We start from the raw sequence: 22,322 nt of genomic DNA, 5'->3' as shown, positions 1-22,322 counted from the left end.
GAAAAATAAGACAAAAATACAGAATGAGACCACCACATTTGTCTCATGATCTGTGGTACTTAAAAACAAGAATCTTCCCAAGGGTATATTCCCTAAAACATGGGAATAACATGCTTCTTTTTGTATTTGAATAATTAAATGTTACTGCAATGCTAATCGTGTTTTTGTATTTGTCAGTTAAGTTCACCCAAAGGACACTGACTTGTTTTGGCTTTCTGCTTCTTAGTCTTGTTTTAATTATATTGTGGAGGTGAAATGTCACGGTTTAGAGCTCAGTGCGGCACTATCTGTCTTCTTTTGTGCATTCTCTCAGTCGTTTGCCTTTTCTTTGTCTGTCAATGGTCACATGCCAGTGTGTTTCCCAGACTCTAAACTTTACTCCAAGGTACAATCCAGCTTTAGCCATCATGTCAAAATGCCACCAGTTTTAATGCATTCCTGCTTTAAAACTGGTGTAAAATATTCCCCAAAAGTTCTTGACGTTACATAATTCTTCCCGGCTCAGGTTATTAATCAATTCTCCTGAAGTTTGCCAGGGTGTGCTGATTGCCAACCGGAGCCGAGGAAAGATCGAGAGCTTGAACTTCCCCAACGATTACCCATCTAATGCTGACTGCAGCTGGACCATCCAGGCCTCCATGGGCAACACCATCAACTACACTTTTATAACCTTTGAGATGGAGCAGCACGTTGGATGTGCCTATGACTATGTGAAGGTCAGCACACGCTTTGTCAAGCCTCATTTTAAAATGTACTGCTGAATGACATTGTGAAATTAAATGGAACATATTTGCTTTCTTAATAGACTTTCTGGTCAGATTTCACATGTCTCTGAAGTGTCTTTCTTTTAATGATTGGGATCACAAAGGTCACACAGGATGTTAATGTTAACTAATAGCCAATTAGCTGTGGTTTCTGCCCGGAATCTTGAAAAGGTTAGAGAAAAAACAATAAGAATAGGATGCATTGAGATGCTCTTGATAGAGAACTTGACCTTTAGCTTTCAGTTCGGCTTTATTCTGATACGGAACACCCACTATTCACGATCCAATCAGTATCTGATGAATGGAAGCCCTGCCCCTTTTTTAATTGTCTGGTTGTTTTGCTCTAAAATACCTGTTGTTGAGAAATTGAAATGGGTTGCGAACGTTGGTTGTTCTGACTTTGTATTAACTTATTATTTCTCCATAAAGGGCTCAAATAGTATAATTCATGCTGGAAAGTTTGTCGTTCGCTTACACTACAGTAATTTACTCTGAGTCTTTGAAAATGTACAATGGGTACTTTGAGTTCCTCTCTGTTCACTCGTCACCATGGCGATCCAAACAGTGATGACATCATTGGGGCCTCTTGTAGAGATGTCGAGTTTTTGCCTTTTCCCTCAGGCAGTCTTGTGAAAGTCTATGCTCTGTTTTCATAAACCTCATGCCATAGATAGGCATTTATCAGCTGGGTAAATACATAGCCAGTTGTGTTGGATATTTTGGGCTCTGATGACTTCTTCTTTAAGGAATGTGAGATTTTGTGCGCAAGCCAACAATATTACAGCACACTTTTGTTCCTAAGGCAGTGGAACAGATGGTCTGAATTACTGACGTAATGTCATTGGTTGTATTTCCTGTGAATGGTCACTGATTATTGAGTATATTCCAGGAGAAACAATTTTCACACTTTAATGTGTAAATGGTTTGTGATATGGTTTGACAGCTGTGTACATTTTCTCAAAATGTATTCATTCACAATTTTAAGTAATTGTAATCCTGGCTTTTGTGTGTGTGTGTGTTTGTTTGTGTGTGTGTATTTTACTGTTTTCTGCATAAAATTATCCTTCATAAGGAAGGTAAAGAACATTTTATGAAAATGTTAACTTGATATTTTTAATATAGACTGAGTAAAGCCGTATGCAAGATTGAAATCAGTGGAATTAATGGATGAAATCGAACTTTGATGCTTGTTATCTGAGACTTAAACCTGGATTTCACAGAAAAGGGCGCAATAGTTCTTTGGATTGTTAGATCATTTCCAAATTTAAACTAGGTCCTATAAATATCCATAAAAACACAATTACTAGAAAACTGCTGCCATTAAAACCAAATACATTTATTTACTATCAGTAATATGCTATTAATACATTTTTACTGTATTTTTTTTATATCTTTTATATATATAATTCTGACAATTCTGATATTGTTTTGCAATTCTGACTATTCAGAATTGGAATGTATAAACTCAAAATTGTGAGGATATACACTCATAATTCTGAGAAATAATGAGATAAAACATCACAATTATCTTTTTTATGAATTACATTGTAAAACAAGCTTCCATACATAGGCATAGGCTGATTTATATTTGAGGTTTAGTTATTTAGTGGTTCAGGTTAAACAAAATGAAAATGTTCCCTTGGCATTTAGCTAAAATTACAGATTTATTATATAACATGACAGACTTATCTTTTACTGTAAATACCAGAAAGTATTGTATACATATTCTCCCTTTTTTTTTGTTCCTGTTCAGCTCTATGATGGTCCAAACGATCAGGCTTCTCTAATTGGTACGTTCTGTGGAAACACGCCTCCTCCAGCCAGCACCACGACCGGTACCAGCCTCCACATTGTGTTCCGCTCCGACATGTCCGTCTCATACAAAGGCTTTCAGATGGACTGGTACCAGAATGGTAAGATCCAATGCATAGCTGATTCCATGCACACCATGAATACGGTACAAAAATAGTGCGTAAACTTCTTGGGCCTTTTTGTTACCATCTGTATTCATGGAAAGGTTTTTGAGGACCTGTGCCAGCCTAGAAGCGCTGTGTGCAACATCTAAACGTGAAAGACAGATGAGCCGCTCAGAACAGAAGGAAATAACACATACAGAGTCACTGTTGGGCTGCCAGAAGCCAGTGACCTGTAGTCTCTTGAGTGATGATGTCACTAAATCTCTAAGACAAATAGCAGTTCTAATGGGCAAAGCAGTGACGTCGCTTAGGAAAGCTCCATTTTGATTGGCCAGCAGGGAAAAAGCTGATTACCAGTGATGAATGAACCTTGCAAAGAAAGAAAGGAAGGATTAAAAGTAGCAACTGCAGCTGCTGTAGAATTTTGGGATTTGTAGCTTATTTCCGGCAAAAATCTGTTCCAGGGTGACTGTGTGGGAAACAAGGCTACATACTTCTCTAGAGAAAACAGACCAAAAGCTCTGTCCTTGCTCTGTGTCTTGGGAGACGCCCTTTTGCTGTGTCACACTTAATATAAATTGATTGCTCATAGTAAAACATAGAATCCATTTAATTTCATTACAGAGCTTGGATTTAATCTATCCCCGATTTGTATATAAAAGAAGAGGTAAATGTTTCAGATAGTGAGCCATCTTTTAGTTTTGTTTCTCTGTCCTTGTACTTGTGAGACATCGAATACCATTGCTGAAGGGTGCGGACTGTTATTTTTGCACAGAAAGCGGGATCAGAGTTAAAGAGAGAGAGCTTTAATTATTCATGCACCTCTGTCTGTGATGATGTCATTTTTTTGGAAGGAAATGGTCTGGGTTTCCATGGACACAATGTGTAGAGAACGAACACTGTAATGTTATTATGTAACTGTTACTATGTTTCGCAGCTGTAAAAACCTTGCTGAGGAAGAGAAAAATGACAAACAAAGAGTGAAAACAGACAGAAAAGACACAGGCACGGAAGAGATAGAAATGTCCCTATAATAAGAGAAAGTTAAAGCATGAAATTGTGCATAATAATGTAGTAGCTGTAGAAATTTCTCGATTTAGCAAAGTATTTCATGGCTACAAGCCAGCGTATCCATTTGGAAAATGAAAAAAGTAGCTCCACCCATCCTTTGTCCTCTAACAGACCTGTGGACGCTGTTGAGATTGATGTTATTGATTAAGACAGTGGGGGTGGAAAGAATGAATCCGTCCTGACCGATCTTTCGTGAATATCACATTACACTGACCACATTTTAGTCTTGTTGCTTCTGCCTTTCTTGCGGTGAGGGTCAATATGGCTTCATATTTCCTCTGATAAGCTTGACGTGAGACATTTTTCCTGTTTGGACACGGTAATGCAACTGTCTGTCCATTTCAGTGTCCCTAACCACATTACAGGAATTACACTTTACAAGAATTGACGTTAAACAAGCTACAAAGTATAATACCAAATGTACAAAATATAATGTGGTGATTTAAGATGATAATACCATGGTGCTTCAAATAGTGTCATGCATTGTCCTTTTTGGTCAACTTCTATGCATACAAATGATACATTTGAATCAGAATTTTTGTTTTGAACTTTCATGTGGATCCCTGATTAAACACGGGAAGGAAAAGTCAAAGTACCTCATTCTCACCCCCTGCAGGTTGTGGTGGGGAACTCTTCGGGCCCACTGGTGCTTTCACCAGCCCAGGTTATCCAGACAAATACCCAGCAAACCGTGAGTGCATCTGGCACATCCAGACAAGCCCTGGAAGTAGCATTTCCATCACCATCCTTGAGTTTGACGTGGAATACCATCCTGACTGCAACTATGACAAGCTGGAGGTATGAAAAAAAAAAAAATCAAAACAGTAAGCAAAAGATATGCATTCATTGAATACACTCCATTACATCTGCAACATAATGTATTCTACAATACAGTGTACTCAATTACCCTCAGTTCCCAGTGTTATGAAAGAACTAGAAACAATATTAAGCATGGGTTTTCCTAAATATGTATACTGAGCTTATTGTTAATCTACATACTTCATTCTATTTTTTTTTATAATTATATTCAGTACATACTGCCCAGTAAGAAGTGTGCAAGTATCTATTCTTAATTATTATCTTGAATAAGTGATATTCTTTGCACTACAGTGAGAATGGCTCACTTGGCCATCATTATAAGATCAAAATTGTGTTTATATGGTTGTGTGCCTGCTCATCTGCTATGCTCTGTGGGTGTATGTTTTGTAGCGTAGACTTGTGGAATGCTGACCTCCACTGTAGCTCTGAATGGAGCCAACAGGGCAGAAATTAACTGGAAATCAGAGCTTAGAGAGAGGCTTAGAGACAGTCTCACATGCACACAAACCAGACATGCCAGTCCAAAACCAGATATTGTTTTAAAATAGCATGGTTTACAGAGTTGAGTAGCTTGTAATCTTAATTATGTATTTAGATTCTAAAAATTAAGGAGCTAAAGTACTTGTTAATAATTCAATTTCATTTTTAAAATACTTGTAATCAGGCTACAGTTACTTTTTATGGATTAAAAATCGATTTATCGATTGCACTATGGTACAATATAATCATATTTAAAGCTGCGGTTTGTAGCTTTTTGTGTTCAAAATGTACAAAAATTATATAATAAGTGCGCACACCATGAATCCATTTTCCAAACTGTGCCTTTGGCTTGTCCTGAATCTCTGCGGTACACTTATAATAAGTGTCTATATTCTGACTGTTTAGACTGGTTTTGGTATGTACCGCTGCAGAGTTGCCCAGTACCTGCATGATTCGACATAGACAAAAGAGAGAATTTGATTATATTATCTAACATGTGTAATGCAATAGATTTGCATTTGTTCAAACTTGGTGGAAAATGTCCATTAGTCAAGCTAGGTTTAAGAAAATCAATTTTGAAGACATTTGGTTAGTCTGTAAGTATGGCCTCATGTTTAACCTTTATCCAGGTTTACGGAGGGCCTGACCTCTCCTCCCCACGATTGGCTCAGCTCTGCACCACACGTCCTCCCAATAACCCTCTGCAGGTGGCCAGCACAGGTAACACTGTCACCGTTCGATTCACATCTGACAACGTTGTGAGTGGCAGAGGCTTCAACGCAACCTGGGTAGAAGTTCCTGGAGGTTAGTCAGCTGTCAGTTATAGAAATTCATCTGTAGTTGAACACCATTTTGAGACTATTGAATTTCTTAAAATCTTCCCTTCAAAAATTCAGGATGTGGGGGGATTGTCACAGCCCCCAATGGAGAGATCCACTCTCCGAGGTATCCCAACAACTATCCTGACAATGTGGATTGTTCTTGGGTCATCACAGTGGATGTAGGCCATCGAGTCTTCTTCAACTTCACTGATCTGGATCTCGAAAATCAGAGCTTGTGCAGCTTTGATTACGTGGCTGTGAGTACCTGACCTTTCTGTGTGCACATAATGAATTTAATGCTCACAGTGGCAACAGACCAATGCGTTGCAGTTTAAAACAGTTTATGGACTAACTTCTACTCTCTAGATCCATGATGGTCACCATGAGTCTTCTCCACTGCTGGGTAAATTTTGTGGAGTCTCCAGGCCTTCTCCAATTACTTCCACAAGAAACGTCATCTATGTTCGCTTCAGGTCAGATCACAGTCTGAACCGTAAAGGCTTCAGTGCCCAGTTCTCAGAAGGTGAGTGGAGTCTTTTGTAAATTTGTCATGGTTGGCTTCATGGTTAAACCTCATTGATTTCTTATTGATTTCTAGCATGTGGATCCACTATATCAACTGATGATGTGGGTGGGGAGATTGCATCTCCTCGCTATCCATATTCTTACCCACCCAATCAGAACTGCAGCTGGATCATACAGGCACAGGAGCCATGTAAGTCTGTTCATCATATTTGGCTTATCTATAATCTCAAGTCAAAACCAAGGATTTTTGTACTTACATTTGCAAAGCTACTTCCTTGTATTGCCTTTGATGTATCTCAATAGATTTTTTGATCAGTACCTTCCTATATTTCTTTCAGTCAATCATGTGACTTTGTCCTTCACTGACTTTGAGGTTGAGATGGTGAATAGTAACTGCTCTCATGATAGTGTGGAGGTCCTGGATGGAGACAATTACCAAGCCCCATCTGTTGGTAAAGATAAAAACTCTTCCTTGAGAAACTGTCAAAGACATACTTTGAATAGGATATGACCTATATGTGTTAGAATTAGGTCTAGGTTTTGGCACTTTATTGTTTGGATTTTCAGAAAAAAAACAATGCATTTATGATTACTAATAACTAGTAACCTTTTTCCAGGTCGTTATTGTGGGAATGATTTGCCTCACCCAGTCACTTCATTCAGCAATGCCCTGGTGGTAAACTTCATCTCTGATGCTTCAGTGGGAAGGAAAGGTTTTAGGGCAACCTACATGGCCTCAACCTCAGGTTAGATTTAAGTGTTTATTTCAAAAGAATATGAATATTCCACCCAAGTTAGGATGCAGTATAACACTATTAAGTTTTTCCAGGCTGTGGGGGACATCTGTATATGGAGTCAGGTGCCTTTAACAGCCCTAACTATCCTGATGTATATCCACCTAATGTGGAGTGTGTGTGGACCATCACCAGTTCCCCTGGAAACCGTCTACAATTGTCCTTCATGTAAGCTAGTAGGGATGTTACATTAATCTCACAAATGTAATTTGATTCATCAACCAATGCTGTACTTTTTGTGATGCAGAATGTTTCAGTTGCAACAAAGTTCAGACTGCAGTAGTGACTACCTAGAGGTTCGTGAAGGACACTCAACTGGTACTCTGGTTGGTCGTTTCTGTGGTGATTCCCTTCCTTCCAACTACACCTCTATAATGGGCCACATTCTTTGGATCAAGTTTGTCTCTGACTCGTCAGTCAGCGGAGCTGGATTTAGAGCAGTATTCTCACACTGTAAGTCAGAGCAATGGATTACAGTTTTCATTTTTATGTTGACCCTACTGAGAAGACCAACTATGATTAGCCTGCATTGATAGTCCAAACGGCTCCATGTTGGTTCTGAATAGTAGTTCTATTCACCAAAAACATTGGCATTGGTTGTACAAGGAAGTCTTGCTGGTTAAAATCTCTTATAATTATAAAATCTTACATGGGAATATCTTTACTCTTTTTATGCATCTTCAGTGTATGGAAATGAGATCACAGGCAGCTCAGGACAGATAGCCTCCCCTCTTTACCCACGCACCTACCCAAACAATGCAGACTATCGCTGGACTGTCACAGTGGACTCAGATTCACACATTCAGATTCAATTCCTGGACATCGACATTGAGGACTTATTCAATTGCTTTTATGACAAGCTTAAGGTCTGCACTCTTGTTTAAAATGTCATAACAGAAAATAAGTGTATGCAGGCACATAATGTACATGAGGTTAAAGATCAATGCTTCCCCTCCCTAGATATATGATGGTCCCGGCACCAGTTCTTTACTTTTGGGTGAGTTCTGCGGCCTGGCTCTGCCCAACCCAGTAAGAAGTTCAGGCAGCACTATAACACTTGAGTTTAAATCTGACAATGTGATTGGAGGGAAAGGCTTCTTGGTTGAGTGGACTGCTGTTCAGGGTTCTGGTCCTTTGCCAACTATACAGCCAGGTTAGTTCCCTAATAGAAATCTGCCTCTCAGATCTTGCTCATTGAAAAATCTTGCTGTTTCGTCTCATTTCACGACCATTTGGTATTTTTTGGTCTTTTCAGGAGCATGTGGAGGAACATTGATGACAGCAGACAATCCCCAGTTCTTATTCTCTCCTGGTTGGCCAGAGCTGTATCAGCATAACCTTGACTGTTCGTGGGTGATCCGGTCTCCAAATTCTGTAGTTGAGTTTAATCTGCTTTCTCTAGACATGGAAGATGAGGTTTCATGTCTCCATGACAGTCTATCCATCAGGGATGGTAGGTTTTGTCATATGAAGTAACTTCAAAGCCAACTCAAAACAAATTTTCACAACTTAATAGAAGGTTCTTTTTTTTTTTAAGGTGACACCAACATATCTCCATTGATTGCAAAGGTTTGTGGACGGGAGCTGCCTGGCTCTCTTCACTCTACTGGTGATGCCATGTTCCTTCAATTCACCTCTGATGGCAGCATTAATGGCAGGGGCTTTAACGCCACATTTTCCAGAGGTGAACAAGAAGTCCATAATTCTTATCATAATGATAGTACAAGTTTTGCTTTGTATTATATATTTAGATGAACTTTGAGCTATTTTTTTTGCTTTCTCCATCAGGTTGTGGTGGTTTCCTCCACACAGACAGAGGGGTCCTGAGTTCTCCTCAATATCCACAGAACTACAAGCCCAACATGAATTGCAACTGGCAAGTAATGGTCACTCCAGGGTTTAGAGTGTCTGTAACCTTCCAAAGTCCTTTCCAAATACAAGGTTATAACGATCACTGCAGCACAGGTGACTACTTGGAGGTGAGTAACTATATAAGTAGTTGTCAATTGGGAACATTTACAAAACATAACCTGTACATTATGCAAATTGTAACTTTTTTTTGTATTAGTTACGGAATGGGCCTGATAGCAACTCACCGACTCTATCAGGACGTCTTTGTGGGACCAGTACTCCATCCACATTTCAAACCACAGACAATAGCCTGTATGCTCACTTTGTTTCTGATGGCTCCAATGAGGGGAATGGCTTCAAATTGGTATTTGAGGCCCACAGTTCAGGTGAATGCTTCTAGATAATATTCCAAAAATGTTAGATTAATTTGATTATTGCTAAAAGAATAAGAGTACATCTCTGTGTTTGTCTCCAGCTTGTGGTGGTCTCATTGAGCTTAATGATGGAGATCCACCAGGATACATCACGTCTCCTAACTATCCATCAAACTACCCCCAGAATATTGACTGTGTATGGATAATCACTGTACCAAATGGAGAGGCTGTACAACTTGACTTTGAGGGTGATTTCTTCATTGAGGCTCATACTGGGTATATTTTGAGCATACTTTTCTTACTTAAAAAAAAACCCCATAAACAAACGTATCTAACCTATAAATCTATATAAAAAAAGAATCTTTAAAAAAACTTATCTTACTTTTGGTACATGAAACCATTAAATTTAATCACAATTCTCTGTCCTAGATGTTTGTATGATTACATTGAGATCCGTGATGGTCCCACATCAGATGCTGCTTTGATGGGCAGACTTTGTGGCAACACCCGCCCATCCACACAGCATTCATCCAGCACCAACATGTATATACGATTCAGAACGGATGGCAGCATCACACATATTGGTTTCAAAGCCAAGTACTCCATTGGTAATCCATTTAAAAACATTACATTCCAATTACATTCCATTACATTCACCTTTGTTTGCTTGATCTCAGTGATTTAAAGAGTATTATTTCCCTTTTTAGCTACATGTGGAGGAACCTATATTGGCCAGAGTGGTATCATCAAAAGCCCTGGTTATCCAGACTCAAATTATCCAGACAATTCTAACTGTGAATGGTACTTGGAAGGTCCCACTGGACACTATCTGACCTTCACTTACACTGCCCTTGACCTGCAGAGCTCTTCCAATTGTAACAATGACTATGTGGAAATACGGGAATACAATGCTTCAGGTTTGGATCCTATTTACACAAAAGAGACTCTTTCTGAATGTTAAGGATGGTAAACTAACTTTTTCTTACCTACCAGGTCGCTTGCTGGGGAAACACTGTGGAAACAGTCTTCCAGCCCCACTTGACACTGGAGACAGTTTTGCTTACGTAAAGTTTATCAGTGATGGCAGCGGAAATGCTGCAGGATTTAGTTTATCGTTTGAAGCCAGTGTAGAAGGCAAGTGGCTTTAAATGCTTATGGCATAGGGTTCAGTGTAAAAAACTCATGAATAGTTATATTGGATAAAACAATTGGTACATGATTATTTACATAGTTATGCTGTTGGTTGTGGAGCAGTTCCATGGGTGACTGGTGAAAACATGTTATTATTGATATTACAGAATGTGGAGGGGATCTGAACGCACCATTTGGAACCATATCATCTCCCAACTACCCCAATCTTTACCCTCACAGCCGAGTATGCCGCTGGAGAATCACTGTTCCTTCTGGTCGTAGGGTCACTCTTACGATCAATGACTTGAGGCTGGAGGAGCATGGCACCTGTTTGTTTGACTACGTGGAGGTAAGGTCATCTATATATTTTAAAAATGTCAAAAGGTTGGGCATTCAAACCATGTATTGAGTTTCCCTGAGTATTCTTCAATTCAGTGCTTTATCACTGGTTTGCTGTTTTGACTCTTGGGTTGGTAGGTCATCAATGGTTTGTCACCCAGTGCCCCACATTTGGGTCGGTTGTGTGGAACAGTCCCTGCTGGTACCCAGTTGAAATCTTCTGGCAATACTATGCTCGTAATTTTCAGCACTGATTCATCTGTGTCTAATGGTGGATTCACAGCAGATTACTCTTCAGAAGAGGCAGCAGGTGATATAGAAGACCTCTGACTTCAGTGTATAAAATTTTGCATATTTTTGGCTCCTAAGTTGATTGGTGAATTTTTATGCATTGGGTAGTGTGTGGTGGAATACTCAGTCAACCAGGAAACTTCACCTCACCTGACTTTGGCAATGGAAACTACAGCAACAACCTGAACTGTGAATGGTTGATCCAGAACCCACATCATATGAATTCTTCCATTGTGGTTATAATAGATTCGCTTCGCCTAGAGCATCACCAAACCTGTGAGTGGGACTATTTGGAATTCAGACTGGGTAAGAGTTTCCAAATGCAACAAGAGAGACATAACTCCATGTACACCATCCAATGTACCAATTACTTTAAAGCTGTTGCTGATAAACTATTATGGTGTTTCATCTGTTCCATATATACAGGAGATATGAATGGTGAGCTTTTGGCTCGTTTATGTGGTCAATCCCCTCCTACGGTCCCCATAGTAGTGTCCACCCCTGAACTCTGGGTTCACTTTCTGTCTGATGAGGCTGTGGGTGATCTGGGCTTCAAAGCCACATATTACTTTTCAGGTACAATTGTTTAATTGATGACACTTAAACAGATGGATCTCTGCTCTTTAAAATTCTGCAAGAGCTCAGCTGACTTTGATTTTCCATAGAATGCGGAGGGTCACAAAGTGGAGAGGGAGGTGCCATCTCTAGCCCTGGATATCCCAATAACTACCCCAGCCCAAGCCGCTGTGCTTGGTTTCTCGAGGCTCCAGTGGGCCACACTATCATTGTAAGTCAAGACTGCTTCTTAGGTCTGTTGTCTGTCTGTTTTCCTTCAACCTTAACAATGAAGTTCATCATTAACGTCACACAATTTCCTTATAATCTAGCTCACTTTCACATACTTTGAAGTGGAGGAACACAGCCAGTGCACCTGGGATTCTGTGACAATCTTTAATGGAGCCTCACCAGGATCCCCAGTTATTGGTCAATACTGTGGCCACAACTCTCCAGGAACTATCCAATCAGGCTCCAACAGATTAGTTGTGTTATTCCTTGCTGATCATGTAGTCTCCAAAGGAGGATTTACTGCCACCTGGTCAACGGACTCATCAGGTAAATTACAAAAGCATATCTCCCATCCACTTTATATAGGCTTTTTAAATATTGATTTTTTTTTTTTCTAAAATTACTTTCTTCACTTCAGGGTGTGGAGGAACTATCCATGCTGATACAGGCGCCATCAAATCTCCCAATTATCCTCAGAATTTCCCAGCCAATACTGAATGTTCATGGACCATCATCGCCCATGATGGAAACCATCTAGAGATGGGCTTTGCCAGTGACTTCCAGATCCCAGACTCAAGTGGACAGTGTCAAAACAGTTACATTAAGGTAAACAGATGACCATTTAAAAATAAACCTACCCTGATGTTGCGTTTATGGGATCTGGTGATTAATTTTTCATGTTCTGTCTGCAATTATATTATATAGGTGTGGTCTGACAATGTACAGAATGAAGAGAATCTCTTGGCCACTGGTTGTGGCACTACAGCCCCTGCTACAGTCATTGCACCACGAAATATTATTACAACTCGTTTCCAGTCTTCAGATACACCTGGCAAAGGCTTCTCTGCTGCATTTTACACTAGTATGTATCAAATGTATAGTATATAACAGATTTTAGTCTTCTGTCAAATAATGTAATGTCTCTATTTCACTATCATCTTTTAGGTTGTGGGGCCAATTTCACAGCCTCATCTGGCCGTGTTGTGTCTCCAAACTACCCAGAGCACTACCCGGCAAGCTCCAACTGTAATTACATTATTAATGCTGGAGATCAAACCGTGGTTGTTCTTACTTTTAAATCATTCCAGTTAGAGGGTATGCCTCCTCCTTCCTCTTCAAAAAAATCACTACATCTTGATGTACTGTAATGTGAATAATCATGCGTTTCCATCTCCTCTAGCACACTCTACATGCGTCTATGATGGTGTAAAGATCTATAGTGGCATCAGCACCAGTGGTGTTCCCTTGGCTACTCTTTGTGGAAATACCATCCCAGGGGTCTTCACCACATTTGGACCAATGCTCATCAACTTCTACTCTGATTCTATCATCCATGACAATGGCTTCCTAGCAGAATACAGAACCATACGTAAGCCTCAACCACAAACTGTACATTTAATGCAATACTACTTGTTTCTCTAAACTGTGTGCTGCTAAGGGATGTGACTTAGATAGAGGTGTGCATCGGTGTATCAGTGTAAGTGTGTGCTAGAGTAAGTTTGGGTTGTTTATCATCTGATTCACTGAGCCCAGAAATGTGGAATGAGCAGAATCACTGGAATGAGAGGACGCTGCACTTTTCAAACAATATGAGGGGATTTGGGAGAATATGCAAATATGCAAGAGAATTCCATTGCAACAGATTCCAGTGTTACTTCCACAAACAAACTCATTCACTGTAAATGGTGCACAATAGAATTGCGCAGTCAAGTGCTCTTTGACTTACTGGTGTATGGGAAGACAGCCCAAACTTCTCAAAGAACAAGACGTTTAATTTGTTTTAGGGCTTTTCCTATGAATTTCATCACTGTGTATTGGTTTATATGATTACTATGAGTAGGACAATGTACATTTTAATGTGTTAATTTGTTTTTTACAGCATGCGGTGGTGTGTTTAATGGTACTTCTGGGACAGTCAGCAGTCCATCTCATTCTATCACCAACTACCATCACAACATCAACTGCACATACCACATATATGTTCGTGACAACCGTGTCATTGATCTCAAGTGAGTCTGATCAATTTTAAGTAATTTGACAAAGTAACATCATTAGAAATGTATTTATTTTGGTTTTGAAAACATACTGTCATAGACACAATTAAAACATTTTGTAAGTTTCAGTACTCAAAACTTGGTTCCAATTAATACATTTACAATTCACATTCTAAGGATCAAACCTGCAAAACATTCAGTCATCTTCAGAAAACTAATTAAGATATTTTTGGTGGAATTCAAGAGCTTTCTGACCCTGCATAGACACAATGTAACTATCACATTTAAGGGCCAGGAAGCCAGTAAGGACATTGTGAAAATAGTCCATGTGGGATCAGTGGTTTTACTGTTGTTTCTTAAAGTTATGAGAGTCCTTTTGTGCTCAAAGAAAACAAAAATAACAACTTCTCTCACAGGACGTAACAATGTCCTTACAACCTTTCTGGGCCTTGAACGTGGTAGTTATATTGCTGTCTATGCAGCTATCAGATTTCATTAAAATATTAATTTATTAATATTCTTTATATTAATATTATTCATATTAATATTAATTTGTGTTCCAAAAAATTAACATAGATCTTATGAGTAATTAATGACATAATTAAAATTGTTTGGGTTAACTAACCCTTTAATTACCCTATACATAATCAAGGAAATTTCTTATGGTAAGTTTAGACATTATAAAACCATATAGTTCTACAAATTCTTAACTTTCATACATGCTTTCTCTTCACGGATCCCCTCACCCATATTCTCTTCAGACTCCACAGATCCAAATTAGAACAACAATAAAAGTAAAAATCAGCTCAAATCCTGCTAGGCATCAATCATGCCCGCCATGTTCCACCATAGAGACAGATGCTCAGAGAGAAAAGCATTCTGGTATTGATCATCTGTCTTTCTCTTTGTTCAGTAAACCCCACTGAGATCTTGTATTGATGTCAGACAGGAAACCCTTCACCCGTAATTTATCCCAGAGGATTTCTTCCAGGGAAACCCCCCTTTCTCATTAGTGGTAGCACTTTCTGAGAAAGTAGATTTTTCTGCAACATTTCCATAGTAAACCTCAACGGTTTGCATTTTTCCCTGTCCGATAGGTTCAACTCTTTCAGTCTGGAAGCCTCCTCGAACTGCCGCTATGACTATGTGGGGGTGTATGACGGAGAGAACACTCTGGCCCCACTTTTGGGGAAGTTCTGTGGAAGTGAACTACCACCCAACATCAGATCTTCATCCAAGCACCTGTTTCTCGAGTTTGTTACAGACTCGTCGGTTGCAGCAGCGGGCTGGAGAGCAACCTACAGTGAGACTTTAGGTAACAAGGAAGGTTTTTTTTATTGGCCAGGTTGGTTTGGTTCAAAGAGGAAACTTTGACATTTATGGAACCTTTCCCTTTCCACAAAAGGTTCTTTATAATGGAAAAATGGTTTAAATATTTAAAGAATTTGAATTTTAAATGGTCCCTTTTTAGATTTGTTCACTGAAAGGTTCTATTTAGGGAGCCAAAAAGGATTCTTTTCCCTTTTTTCATCAGCTGATTTAAACGACTTTTGCTCACAAAATGTGTGATACTTTGACATTGTTCCTTTATGGTTCTCATTTTGGAAGACTGTGGGTGATTTCATAGTGAATCACAAGGACAAAGATGTCGTTGAGGACTGAACAAAGTGTTCAGGGGTCATAAACAGTGCTCTTTGTAACAGCTTTGTGCTTTAAAGCGTCTGATGCACCAGTCATTTCAGGATGACCAGGCTCTTTAAGATCTGAGTTGTAAACACTTTTGTAGCTCGTCTCTGGGCTATGAGTGAACCGCCCCATCCTACAAGCACCACTGTTGTTCTTTGAGAACAACACAACTCATTCAAACCACAAGAGTCCGTTCAAAAACAAGACATAAGTCTTCATTGGCCACTGCTGTCAAAGAGCCAGTAAAATACTCCCAATTCTTTTGTTTAATCCTAAAATTTACATTTAAGTAAAGTGCATTTTTGGGGATGATTGGAAGTTTAGGAACAAATTTACAGTTAATACATTCAATTCATTTATTTCATGAAAATTTACATGACATTGTTTATTTTATTTTACATTATTATTATTAAAAATATATAGATTATATTAACTTTTTATAATACTAACTTAATTTTAAGTGTAACTTCAATTTTATACATTTATTATTTATTGGACTTTAATATATTACTTTAATATATTTATAAATTAAATATAAATATAATATTATATGCAATATGAACTTTTTGTGTATAAATGTACATTATTTTATATATAATTAACATTTAGTATATTTTATTTATAATATGTCATTGTAATATTCACTTCATATAATATATACTTCAATGTATATAACTTATAATAAATTTGACATTATTGAATGTATTTTACTTTAAGAATTTTTCATTAAACAAAATCTATTAACTAATAATATTTCTACTTCATTTTAAGTGTAATCAAAATTTCATTAAATTAATATATTAACATTAATGTGTTAAAATAATATATTTAAAATAGAATTTTATATGCACTATTATATTTTTACTTTCTTAAAACACTTCTGTGAATGTAAATCATATAGTTAATACTATACTTTTTTTAATAATATACATCTAATATATAATTTTTACATCTAATATAAAACTTTTATGTCATTCTTATATGAATGTAAATAAATGCTGTTATAAAATACATTTTTTTCATTTGTATTGTTTATATTATTAGAATTAGTATTACTTTCGATGTTAGTTTTGAGTTTGTTTAGTTTTAGTGAATTTTTACGTTTATTCGGAAACGCATGGTATCACGTGGAAGGACATTCTCATTCGAAGAATATGTATAGACAAAAATGTGTACGCCCTTTTTTTTTTTAATCATTTGAAATAAATCTGTAAATAGTTACTTTGAACAACTTCTACAGTAGACTTTGATTCTAGCAATCAAAGACAAGACTCGCATTTTGTCTCTTTTGTGGACTCTACTGCCTCTTGCAGGCGATTGTTGTAAATCTCACTCAATCTCTCTTTCTATCCCCTCATCGATCGTTTGCTCCAGGTCCTCAGCAGGGCTGTGGCGGTTACTTGTCTTCCCCCACCGGAACGTTCGGTTCTCCTGATATTGACATGAACGGTCAATACGAGCCACGTATGGACTGTATGTGGACCATCGCTGTGGAGGTCAATAAAGGCATCAACCTCACATTCACGTCCTTTGAGCTCGAGGGCGCCACTGGAACCCTCTGCAGATATGACTATGTCAAGGTAAACGTCACGTATAATATAACAAATGAAAATGCAGCGTAATTGTCAATACAAAACACTCTATATTTTACCCGTCTCTAGATCTATGACGGTGACAGTGATAGTTATCCACTGGTTGGCACGTTCTGTGGAAATGTAGTACCTGCCCCCTTCGTCTCGGCCAGTAACTTCCTGACCGTGCACTTCATCTCGGACGGCGTCGTTCAACGGCGTGGCTTCAATGTCACCTACAGCACAGTGAACAGTAAGATTAAACTTCATGCCCTAATGCTTTTGTCACTGCAGGTTTGAATCATTGGTGCTAAAGTGCTTTTTTTAATACTTCAGGTCTTTGTGGTGGAGCGTTCAACGCCACAGCATCATCTCAGACCATCACGTCCCCAAATTACCCCAATGCTTACCCGCCGTTCGCCTCTTGCCGCTGGGTGCTGGATGCGCCGTCCCAGGAGGTGGTGAAAGTGTCTGTTCAGCAGTTTCATCTGGACTCCAGCCAGAGCTGCACCAGCAACTTCCTGGAGTTTAAAGACTTCCCTGTGGTGAGACGCAGACTCGCTAAATATCTCAACCAATATAGAAACTCTCAGATCACATTAGCCGACAGTTTTGGTAGGCTAGTCCACGTCTTTTTATCTATTTACAGTGACCAGCAAAAGAGCTTTTTGAAGACACTTTACAAAGTGATTAGTAATTAGAAAATGTGGATATATTCGGAAAGGGTGTTTTTAGACTAAAACACTTATTTGATTTAATTGTGGACATAGTCTTGTTAATAGAAAATAAATCTGATTTATTTCTTTTTTATTTTAAATGTAATATTTATTTAAATTATATTTATTTATTTAATATTTATAATGTTTATTATTTTGTTTATACTTTCAAAAAAAAAAAAATTAAGTAATTATGATTTTTTTTTAATTATTTAATCTTATTTAGTTTTCAAGAAGATTGCTATCTTTCCTTAAAACTTTCAACTTGTATTTTGGGAGCAGAATGTCTTTACATTTTTTGTTTTAATTTTCGTCTCTCAGGGAGATTATGGACAAGCTCATAAGTTTTGTGGCGCCGACTCACACGTGCCAGATTTCTACAGCTACGGTCGCACAATGCACATCACCTTCAAATCAGACGTCTTCATGACTGCCAACGGATTCAGCCTCACATATCAGGTGGCAGGTGAGTCCTTTCCCTACGGTTACTAGAAGTGTTTTACTCCTGCTGGTGTGGTTATATTGTCAGTGTATGTATGTCTGACCGTTACGTGTCTGCAGGTTGCAGCAGGGTTTATGAACAGGAATACGGCTACCTGAAGAGCCCAGGCTGGCCTGACATATACACTAATAACCTTGAATGCAGCATTGTACTGCAGGCCCCTCAGAACAGCGCCATCTCTCTGTTCTTCACCAGTTTTGATGTAGAAAATCATCCCTCTTGTAGCTTTGACTATCTTGAGGTGAGTATAAACACTGAAATGCCACCAGAGATGTGAAGACAAAATGTGAAAAACAGTAGAATGGGGTGCATTTTAAGACAAATTTATCTGATTAATTTATGGACATAGCCTGAGTAATAGAAAAAGCTTTTTTTTTTTGCTATTTTTTTTTACGTTTAATTTTTTGTGCTTTTGTCATTTTTATATATTTTTTTAGAATAATAATAATAGTAACAACAACCTTTTCAATCCTAATTATCCCAAGATTATATATTAAAATTATTAAACTTAATTTTTTTAGATGTTTAATATATGTGACCTATTCCAGAAATGTTGGTACATATCAAGCAAAGGATAAAGAAAACATTTGGATTTTCTTTTTTTTGTTGTTGTTGTTCAAATGTAACATTTGCTAATCTTAAACATTTAAGATTTAAAACATTTATTATGAAAATTAATGCATTAACAGATAAATCTGTCAACTCTGTTATGGACAAATTGGGTCAATTTGTTTTGAAGTACTAAAATGAAAAAAAATTATATAAAGCTAAAGAGAAATATTTAAAGATCAAAATCTAATAAAAAAACTACATAAAATGACTAAACCTTAAATTAAAATTCAATTGCAAATTATAAAAAATTAAAAGGTTTTTCAAAAATCAATAAACAGTATTGTTAATACTACTAATTATGTTCATGTTTAATTCAGCTTTGGCCAGTTTTGTTTTACATAAATGAAATGTAGAAAAAAAACCAAAAAACTTATTATTAACTGCTATTAAGCTATTATTACTCCAGCTTTATACCATAATTTCATACCGGTATGATTGGTTAATATACCAACCTATTAAAGTACTGCAAACTGTTTTGTACGTTTGAAATGTACTGATAACCAACAAATGCAGAGATGATGAGAAAGTCACATGATGAGCCAAAGCCCGTCACAAGCAGCTTTTAAATAGTAACGTATATACAAGGTACATAGTTATTTTAAAGAAAAAACATCAAGCTTTCTGGGAGTTTTTCCCTGTAAATTTTACAGAAATGTAACGTTTTTGCATTTTTTTTCTGTTAAAATCGCTGTCATTTCTGCTGATGTAGGTCAGAAACGGCAGTACTGCCACATCGCCTCTATTAGGGAAGCACTGCGGAAGCGCTCTACCCAATCCTGTCTTCCCGGGAAGCAACCAGCTCTTCCTGTATTTCAAGAGTGACTTTACTACAGCCCGCAACGGCTTCGAGATCACCTGGACTTCCTCTCCACAGGGTAAACGCCAACGCTAGTTATATTACGATTGCCTCAGACAGTCCAACAGTTAATTTCTGTTCAATCGTGTGTCCAGGCTGTGGTGGTGTGTTATATGGAGACCACGGCTCTTTCGCCAGTCCAAACTACCCTGGCACTTACGCCAACGGCACTTCCTGTGAGTGGGGAATCAGGGCTCCTAGCGGCAGGGTGGTGACGGTCACGTTCAACCAGATCAGCATCGACGATCCAGGAGACTGTGAGAACAACTACTTGAAGCTGTATGATGGACCTGATGCTAATTCACCTGTTGTTGGGCCGTACTGCGGTTTGGTATGTATGAAAAAATATATGTATTCTACCTACAGTATATATTCTAGAAATTAATACTTTCATCAGCGAACACACATACAATGTTTCATATGTGACATTAAAAAGGCATTTATAATGGAAATTTCCGTTTCAAATAAATTCTATTCTTTGGAACTTTCCGTTCATTTAAGAATCGTGAAAATTGTATACCTTTCCGTAAAAATATTAAGCTATTTTTAACAATTTCAAAATAAGGCGTCATCTATTAATATTACTTAATGTATTCATTAACATGAATGAACGATGAGCACTACATTTATTACACAATTTATTCATTCAGTCTTTGTTGATGCTGATAATGAATAAAATTGAATAATTTCATTATTTATACATGTTAGTTCACACTGAATTAACTAACGTTAACACACACAGCTTGTGATTTTTATAATGCATTAATAAGAACTGAAATTACCTGAAATTAATAAATGCTATGAAAGTATTTTTCATGCTTAGTTCTTGTTAAGTGTTTTAATAATCAGATATGTTTTATAAACCACAATCAGCATTATATATATATATATATATATATATATATATATATATATACATATCAACAAAAAAAAAAAAATAAATAAATAAATATATATATATATATATATATATATATATATATATATATATATATATATATATATATATATATATATATATATATGAGTGTAAATATATTTTGTTGAGTGTGTGTATATATGTGTATATGTAATGTATGTGTGTGAGTGTGTGTGTGTGTGTGTGTGTATTGTAAATGTTTATCATGTATATAAAAATACACATGTATGTATATATTTAAGAAAAGAAAATATTTTATGTAAAATGTTTATATATAATATCAATTATAAGAATATAATAATATACATGAAATACATTATATTTGTAAAATATATACATATTCCTGTGTATGTATTTATATAAATATAAGTATACACATGTAAACAAATTTATTTTGGATGCAATTAATGATGAATCGGTGGACAGCATTAATTAAAATGATTTCTGAATGGAGTAATAATGTTAAGAATGTTTTAATCACAGGAATAAAGTACAAATTTAAAATACAAATATAAAAGAGTTATTTGGAAGAATATTTCACATGTTTTCCTTTCAAAACAACACAGCAGTGTGAATATATGGATATGTAATGGAACTGTTCTTTGCTTTTTTTTCAGGAGACAAATATCGCCCCTTTCCAGGCCTCTTCAAACCTTGTGTTTGTAAAATTCTCAGCCCAGTCTGCCGTTCTCCCGTCTGGGTTCAGGCTCACCTGGAGCAGCTGAGAGGAAATTAAAAAAATAAATATTCATACATACAAACTTGTGAACACACCTTGCAATCATATCACATAAATAATGTAAAATGAACCATCGTTTGTAGATAATTGTTTAAAGAATGAATTTATGTATGTATTTTTGATGCCTTTTTGGAAAATAAAGATGTTTTATGAAGTTTAATGTTCTTAAGTCTGAGACGGCGATGAAGTCATTTTGCAAAAAGCAACCAAGACAATAAAAATTTCTCTATTGTGATTTTCTTTAGATGTTTCAATGCAAAAGTCTCTTGAAGTGTGCATGAATGTTTGGCGGTTTATTAAATGTTTAATAAAAAATGTTAAATAAAAACCATATCCCTAAATACGGTTCCATGTGACATATTCCTAAATATTTTATAACGCACAGTTTAACTTATAGTGATTTTATTTTTAATGATAACACATGATATTTCATGGTAAAAGTCCATTATGGTAACAAAATGGCTGACATTCAGGTGCAAATAAATGATACGCAGTAGCGTCAATAGCATAAATGATCATAAAATTAACTGCTGTCTAGTTTTCAGTATCTAACTATTGACAAGCCGTAAAATCCACATTCATTCCCGACAAAACCGGAGCTCACATTCAGTTATATGCTGGTGGTCCTCTCTACTCGAGCTACAGTAAGTTCCTCGGGCGCATAATTTGAGAACACCTCGTAAATCAAACAGCACAACAGTCACACATACACACATTCCCACCTCAGCGCTCACTTTGGGCAAGCGTAAGCGCTTACAGCTTCTT

General features: G+C 37.1%; 1 protein-coding gene across 1 annotated transcript in view; it reads left to right on the top strand.

Annotated features, from left to right (window-relative positions):
* cubn (cubilin (intrinsic factor-cobalamin receptor)) overlaps positions 1 to 21,551 on the top strand; it is a 35,546-nt gene extending 13,995 nt beyond the window's left edge. Inside the window, exons 26-66 of the mRNA XM_043226442.1 lie at positions 529 to 716; positions 2,518 to 2,677; positions 4,368 to 4,549; positions 5,680 to 5,854; positions 5,947 to 6,128; positions 6,238 to 6,394; positions 6,470 to 6,586; positions 6,735 to 6,848; positions 7,014 to 7,142; positions 7,226 to 7,358; positions 7,438 to 7,643; positions 7,875 to 8,056; positions 8,151 to 8,343; positions 8,446 to 8,643; positions 8,728 to 8,874; positions 8,979 to 9,169; positions 9,259 to 9,427; positions 9,517 to 9,691; positions 9,845 to 10,023; positions 10,123 to 10,332; positions 10,409 to 10,549; positions 10,714 to 10,895; positions 11,024 to 11,195; positions 11,285 to 11,482; positions 11,603 to 11,752; positions 11,842 to 11,963; positions 12,064 to 12,289; positions 12,381 to 12,568; positions 12,668 to 12,824; positions 12,908 to 13,057; positions 13,143 to 13,331; positions 13,842 to 13,971; positions 15,054 to 15,271; positions 17,017 to 17,222; positions 17,304 to 17,466; positions 17,550 to 17,758; positions 18,251 to 18,395; positions 18,491 to 18,672; positions 19,753 to 19,918; positions 19,995 to 20,230; positions 21,436 to 21,551. Coding sequence (XP_043082377.1) covers positions 529 to 716; positions 2,518 to 2,677; positions 4,368 to 4,549; positions 5,680 to 5,854; positions 5,947 to 6,128; positions 6,238 to 6,394; positions 6,470 to 6,586; positions 6,735 to 6,848; positions 7,014 to 7,142; positions 7,226 to 7,358; positions 7,438 to 7,643; positions 7,875 to 8,056; positions 8,151 to 8,343; positions 8,446 to 8,643; positions 8,728 to 8,874; positions 8,979 to 9,169; positions 9,259 to 9,427; positions 9,517 to 9,691; positions 9,845 to 10,023; positions 10,123 to 10,332; positions 10,409 to 10,549; positions 10,714 to 10,895; positions 11,024 to 11,195; positions 11,285 to 11,482; positions 11,603 to 11,752; positions 11,842 to 11,963; positions 12,064 to 12,289; positions 12,381 to 12,568; positions 12,668 to 12,824; positions 12,908 to 13,057; positions 13,143 to 13,331; positions 13,842 to 13,971; positions 15,054 to 15,271; positions 17,017 to 17,222; positions 17,304 to 17,466; positions 17,550 to 17,758; positions 18,251 to 18,395; positions 18,491 to 18,672; positions 19,753 to 19,918; positions 19,995 to 20,230; positions 21,436 to 21,543 — 7,025 coding nt within the window. The 3' untranslated portion in view covers positions 21,544 to 21,551. The remainder of the gene's footprint in view (positions 1 to 528; positions 717 to 2,517; positions 2,678 to 4,367; positions 4,550 to 5,679; positions 5,855 to 5,946; positions 6,129 to 6,237; positions 6,395 to 6,469; positions 6,587 to 6,734; positions 6,849 to 7,013; positions 7,143 to 7,225; positions 7,359 to 7,437; positions 7,644 to 7,874; positions 8,057 to 8,150; positions 8,344 to 8,445; positions 8,644 to 8,727; positions 8,875 to 8,978; positions 9,170 to 9,258; positions 9,428 to 9,516; positions 9,692 to 9,844; positions 10,024 to 10,122; positions 10,333 to 10,408; positions 10,550 to 10,713; positions 10,896 to 11,023; positions 11,196 to 11,284; positions 11,483 to 11,602; positions 11,753 to 11,841; positions 11,964 to 12,063; positions 12,290 to 12,380; positions 12,569 to 12,667; positions 12,825 to 12,907; positions 13,058 to 13,142; positions 13,332 to 13,841; positions 13,972 to 15,053; positions 15,272 to 17,016; positions 17,223 to 17,303; positions 17,467 to 17,549; positions 17,759 to 18,250; positions 18,396 to 18,490; positions 18,673 to 19,752; positions 19,919 to 19,994; positions 20,231 to 21,435) is intronic.
* Positions 21,552 to 22,322: the final 771 nt, after the last annotated feature.

The sequence above is a fragment of the Puntigrus tetrazona genome, chromosome 24 (genome assembly GCF_018831695.1).
Source record: "Puntigrus tetrazona isolate hp1 chromosome 24, ASM1883169v1, whole genome shotgun sequence".
Lineage (NCBI taxonomy): Eukaryota > Metazoa > Chordata > Actinopteri > Cypriniformes > Cyprinidae > Puntigrus > Puntigrus tetrazona.
The sequence above is the reverse complement of the archived record's forward strand: the minus strand, read 5'-3'. Positions and strand labels throughout refer to the sequence as shown.